The 6,000-nt window shown below is 40.1% G+C and overlaps 1 protein-coding gene across 1 annotated transcript; it reads left to right on the plus strand.

The window, feature by feature from the left end:
* The first annotated feature begins 308 nt into the window (after window positions 1–308).
* On the plus strand, window positions 309–4,747 carry LOC104814211 (phospholipase D gamma 1-like). The gene is made up of 10 exons (XM_010542145.2): window positions 309–1,829; window positions 2,025–2,141; window positions 2,245–2,439; window positions 2,519–2,767; window positions 2,917–2,985; window positions 3,070–3,217; window positions 3,293–3,441; window positions 3,559–3,738; window positions 3,855–4,052; window positions 4,281–4,747. The coding sequence occupies exons 1-10, from the start codon at window positions 858–860 to the stop codon at window positions 4,572–4,574; spliced, it is 2,571 nt and encodes an 856-aa protein (XP_010540447.1). The 5' UTR covers window positions 309–857; the 3' UTR covers window positions 4,575–4,747.
* Window positions 4,748–6,000: the final 1,253 nt, after the last annotated feature.

Raw genomic sequence — 6,000 nt, forward strand, 5'->3', positions numbered from 1 at the left:
AGGTGAAAACCAAGGAGACAGCAAGGAGTCGAAGTTTCCCACCATACTTCTTAACCAATTCACCTGGAAGGTTCCTAAATCTGATAATTTTATTACATTGTTATTGAATAAGGAGAAGGGAAAGCGATTTCGAGATTAGACGTAATTGTTTTTTTTTATTTTTTTGCTTAAAACGGATAATTGCCGGAAACATAAGCTTTGCCAAAAAAATATTTATATTCAAATAAAAACTACACCTGTCTATTATAATTATACTCTAATTGAGACATACCAGTGCTCGTCTCTCGCACTAAACCTTTGTAACAGAGATAAACCTTCATAATGAGTGGAGTTTCGCGCACGAGAGTCAACGAAACACTTTCTTCGCAGTCTCTCTCTCTCTCTCTGTGGCGGCTTGGCTCTCAAGCACTTTAATTATTCGTTGTAGCAAGTTGACCATTCTTTTCCATACTTTAATTCCAATGGATTCAAGTGGTTTTCGTTGTCGTATATCGGAACGATTCAGCAATGGTTCTGACTTCAATTTCTCCGTCAGTCTTCCCAATCTTGTGATCCAAGTCAACTTCATCTTCGTTCCCTCCCACTTTCTTCCGACGTTAATGTTCTCAAGTTTGTATTGTCTCCGCAACCTCCCACATTCAGATCCCAATTCCTCTTTCTTCGGTTTCCTTGTTCATAGATTCGATCTGGTTCGTCTCCCGATAATCTCTTTCGGCTTTATTTTGGTTGCCCACAAAGTGTTTGATCTTTGATGTCGCCTAATTTTGGATTTTGAGTTCTGGGTTTTGCACAAGCTGTCGGAAAGTTGATCGGACTGGCTTCAAGTCTCGAGCTTTTTCGTTGATTTGTTTGTCTCAATGGCGTGTCATCCTGTTTATAATGAAAATCTATCATTTGGAGGATCAAGCCATGGTCAGGGCCAACAATCTGTGCCGTTTGCGACGAATAGCGGATCGTTGAGGGTTCTGTTATTACACGGGAACTTGGACATCTGGGTTAAGGAGGCTAAAAACCTCCCTAACATGGATATGTTCCACAACAAGCTCGGCGAGATATTTTCCGGTTTTGACAAGAAATCCAGCAACAAAGTTGGAGGTCAAAGGTCCTCTAAGATCACCAGTGATCCCTACGTTACTGTCTCCGTGTCTGGTGCTGTAATTGCCAGAACTTTCGTGATGAATAACAGCGAAAACCCAATGTGGATGCAGCATTTTGATGTCCCAGTGGCTCATAATGCCGCGGAAGTCCACTTTGTGGTGAAAGACAATGACATTTTTGGCTCACAGATTATTGGAGCGGTCGGAATCCCAGCCGAGCAACTATGGTCGGGAAATCAGATCGAAGGGTTTTTCCCGATCCTTAACAGTAGTGGGAAACCTTGTAAATCAGGTGCTGTGTTGAGTTTGTCCATTCAATACACACCAATGGAGAGGATAAGCCTTTACAAAATGGGAGTAGGGTCTGGTCCTGACTATGTCGGAGTCCCCGGTACTTATTTCCCATTAAGAAAAGGCGGTAGGGTTACTCTCTATCAGGATGCTCATGTTGATGATGAATGTAAGCTACCAAATATAAATCTTGATGGTGGAATTCAGTATAGACATGGAAGATGCTGGGAGGATGTGGCCAGGGCCATAAGTCAGGCTCGAAGATTGGTTTATATCACAGGCTGGTCTGTCTACCATCCGGTTAGGCTGGTTCGGCATAATAATGATCCAACTGATGGCACATTGGGAGAGTTGCTTAAATCCAAGTCACAAGAAGGTGTGAGAGTGCTGCTTCTTGTGTGGGATGATCCGACCTCTAGGAACATTTTGGGCATCAAAACTGTAAGAAGCTAACAGTTTCGATTCTCTTCATGACTGGTAACTTGATATAGATATGCTGTCTCAGATAGACTGAAAATCAACACTTTCTATTCGCCTCTGTCACCGTTTTAGATCCTAACAATCTCGTATTTCGGGACTAATAGAAGCAGAAGTGATTTGTCAGTTTTAGTAAAATTGGTGTTTGCTGTAATGTAGCAAGGAGTGATGGGCACAAGCGACGAGGAGACTCGCGAGTTTCTCAAGCATTCGTCGGTGCAAGTTCTTTTATGTCCTAGGTCTGGTGGGAAAGGCCACAGCTTTATAAAAAATTCTGTAAGATGGCCATCATCATCATCATCAGTAGCTGGATTAATGCTTACTCTCCATTTTAGCCATATCGTTCTGAACTTGGGGGGAATGTCATTCTTGATTCCAGGAAGTCGGAACAATCTACACTCATCATCAAAAGACCGTGATTGTAGATGCTGATGCGGGTCAGAACAGAAGAAAGATCGTAGCTTTTGTCGGTGGGCTCGATCTTTGCAACGGACGATATGATACCCCTAAGCACTCTCTGTTTAGGACCTTGCAGACATTGCATAAAGATGACTTCCATAACCCGAATTTTGTGGTAACCATTCCAGTACTTGGAAACTGTTTGTCTAAAATCTCAGATCTTCTTTTTCATTTCGAATTTCTGGTTGGAATAGACTACAGCGGATGATGGACCAAGGGAACCATGGCATGATTTGCATGCTCGGATCGATGGTCCTGCTGCCTATGATGTGCTCGCAAACTTTGAGGAGCGTTGGCTTAAAGCTTCAAAACCTCGAGGACTTGGGATGCTAAAGACATCTCGAGATGATTCCTTACTGAGGATAGAAAGAATTCCTGACATTATGGGAATATCTGAAATTTCTACTTCTAATGACAACGACCGAGAGTCTTGGCATGTCCAGGTAATGCATAGCCCTAACTTCTTTTCCTAGGTGCTGTCATATGTCCCCAATTATCCATTAATATGTGATGACATTCATACATAATTACGCTTTTTTATGTGAAGTGACAAAAGGTTAGTATTTTTTTCCATGAATCGAATTTTTTTTAGGTTTTCCGATCAATTGATTCAAGCTCTGTCAAAGGGTTTCCAAAGGACCCCAGAGAAGCTACAAGCAGAGTAAGCAGAAATGGACAATGATTTAACTGTTGTCTTCACGTTGGTTAACTTATATATATATATATATGATGAATTTGGGAACAGAACCTCTTATGTGGGAAGAACATACTCATAGACATGAGCATACATGCTGCTTATGTTAAGGCCATACGCTCTGCCCAACATTTCATCTACATCGAGAACCAGTATTTTCTCGGGTCATCCTTCAACTGGGATTCAAACCAAGACTTGGGTAAGGAAATGTTCAACTTTTTGAAGGAATGCATCACTGTGCATAATTTAAAGGAGCGGGAGTTTTGGCCTGCAGGTGCGAATAATCTCATTCCGATGGAAATTGCGCTCAAGATAGCGAACAAAATTAGGGCAGGGGAGAGGTTTGCGGTGTACATAGTTATTCCAATGTGGCCGGAAGGTGCTCCAACAAGCAAACCTATTCAGAGAATTCTCTTTTGGCAGGTTGTTAACTCATGGTGGATCTCTTATACTATGCGATAGTTTCTTTCTTTTAGAGAAAAGATTTATCACATTGGTTCTCGTCTTCTAAGCTCAGGGCTGTTTCTGATGTTTTTGCAGCATAAAACCATGCAAATGATGTATGAAACCATCTACAAGGCTCTCGTGGAGGTTGGTCTCGATGGGCAGTACGAGCCGCAAGACTATTTGAACTTCTTCTGTCTTGGAACTAGAGAGGTGCCTGATACGACCGTCAATGTATATAATCCCCGGAATCAAGCTCAGGCAAACCCAGTTAAGGTACCTCTATATGTTACATGTGTGTGTATATATATATATATATATGCCTTTCTTCTGGGATTTCTTGTTATAGCCCTCATTTGGTCACACTCAGTTTAAGATACTGTGAAATGCAGGAGCAAGTGTTGAAGAGCAGGAGATTCATGATATATGTACATTCCAAAGGAATGATAGTGGATGATGAGTATGTGATAATAGGTTCTGCAAACATTAACCAGAGATCCTTGGAAGGAACCAGAGACACTGAAATTGCAATGGGAGGGTATCAACCCCATCATACATGGGCAAGGAAAAGATCTCATCCTTGTGGCCAGGTACAACTCTCATTAATCCCTGCAACTTTTTTTTCTAGATTGTTGACTGTCTTATATATGGGTTTGGGTCCTGCCCTTCATAGATTCAATCAGTTTTTGTACAATACATTCCCTTTCAGACAAATCTGTGTACGAGGGAAGATACCAACTTTGCTCTTCAACAGCTTTGCTCATAATATGATACCAGACCTAACCCGGGTTTTGGACAAAATTGTCAAAACATTGCAGATCTATGGATACAGAATGTCATTGTGGGGAGAGCATCTAGGGTTTGTGGAGAAAGGATTTGAGAAGCCAGAGAGCTTGGAATGCGTCAGAAGGGTGAGGCAAGTGAGCGAGCTCAACTGGTTGCAGTTCGCAGCAGAAGAGGCGACTGAGATGAAAGGCCATCTCCTCAAGTACCCTCTTCATGTCGACCGTACCGGAAAAGTCGGAGCTCTTCCTGGCTGCGACGCTTTCCCAGATGTCGGCGGCAAGATCTTGGGTTCGTTTCTTGCGGTGCAAGAAAACCTCACCATCTGAATCCCACATGTTGTCGGATCCTTTTTCCCACTTTAACAACGAAAGGGTCATAAAAAAAATATAAAATGTGATTCGTGACGGACCACGATGCTGAATGATTATAGCCTTGTGTTATATTATTTTTATGTTTTTAATTTGTGAGAAACAATTGAAACATCTCCTTTTCAGCTTAACCTACCTCCCCCTGCCGTTGTTTTTTGGAAGGAAAAAAAAACTGTACCTAACACCGCACGTGCTTCCGACAGGTTTTACTGGGTCCCATATAATGACGTCACCAAAATCTGACTCATCGAACGGTCAGCAGGCAGTGTAGTGTACATTCCTTTGAATCGCGTCGACTTAATTTTAGTCGAATGATCGAACGGTGGAAGTTGATGGATCTCGATCGGACGGTGACGGAGATTCCGAGGTCGAGGGAGATTTTTATCCTGTGGGAAACGACAAAAACTCACCAATTCCCATGTTTCTGTCCTGTCTATCAATAATATATTATTTTAATAGTTCTGATGATCCATTATTCTGTTACTACAAATTTATGAATAAAAACAAGGTCCATTTATAAATTATAATACATTGTATAAGCAATATTCAGGGATTCCATTGATCGAAAGTACACTTTGGTTCGCAAATTTAGTTTCAAACTGATCTGAACCAAAACCGAATTAGATGTTATTCGATTCTAATTTGGTATATTTTTATAAAACCGAATAAACTGTTTTTCGAACCGAACCGACAAATACCGAATCAAAATCTGAATTATCCACACTAATATATATGTATGTGATATTTATTTAGTATTTATAAAAAGATATCGTTTTGAAATGAATCGATACTAAAATCAAACCTAACCGAATCATTTAATGTTTGGTTCTAAATTGATATAATTTTTATAAAACCGAAAATATCATTCGGGAATTAAACCGTTTAAATATTGAATCGAAACTCGAAACGATCCACGTCCACCCTTATTTAAAACGATGAAATGATGTAATATAGTTGGGGGCTCAACCATTTTTAGTGTAATTGATTAGCAATTAGATTGTTTAATATGGTCAAATAAAAAACACAAAAAAAAAAGAGAAGTGGAGCTTTCATCGAAATCAGACACTTGTCATGTATGACAAAATCCCTGCCATTGAGGAACTAGTTGGTTGAGATCTTTAACTCTCTATAAAGTTTGTAATATACATATATATATATATACACATATATATAACCATCTTTGAGTAAACGTTTTGATATTCTTATGTTAGAAGAAAACATAAAAAAATATTTAGTAAAATTATTTGATAAGTTTCTTGTGAAACTAATTAAACCAAGGCTATATATTATAATATATCAAGTACGGTGGAGGGCAGAATGGTAAATAAGCGTGTGGAGAAGGGGTAAAGAGAGAGCGAGAGTATCGAGGAGGAGGGGAAGCTAA

The sequence above is a fragment of the Tarenaya hassleriana genome, unplaced genomic scaffold (assembly GCF_000463585.1).
Source record: "Tarenaya hassleriana unplaced genomic scaffold, ASM46358v1 Cleome1, whole genome shotgun sequence".
Classification (NCBI taxonomy): domain Eukaryota; kingdom Viridiplantae; phylum Streptophyta; class Magnoliopsida; order Brassicales; family Cleomaceae; genus Tarenaya; species Tarenaya hassleriana.

Excerpts from the sequence above, each read along its gene's own strand:
- LOC104814211 (XM_010542145.2), top strand. The coding sequence starts at position 858 with ATGGCGTGTCATCCTGTTTATAATGAAAATCTATCATTTGGAGGATCA. Across the intron at positions 2,440-2,518 it reads TCCATAACCCGAATTTTGTG|ACTACAGCGGATGATGGACC; the intron begins GTAACCATTCCA and ends TGGTTGGAATAG. Across the intron at positions 2,986-3,069 it reads CCAGAGAAGCTACAAGCAGA|AACCTCTTATGTGGGAAGAA; the intron begins GTAAGCAGAAAT and ends ATTTGGGAACAG.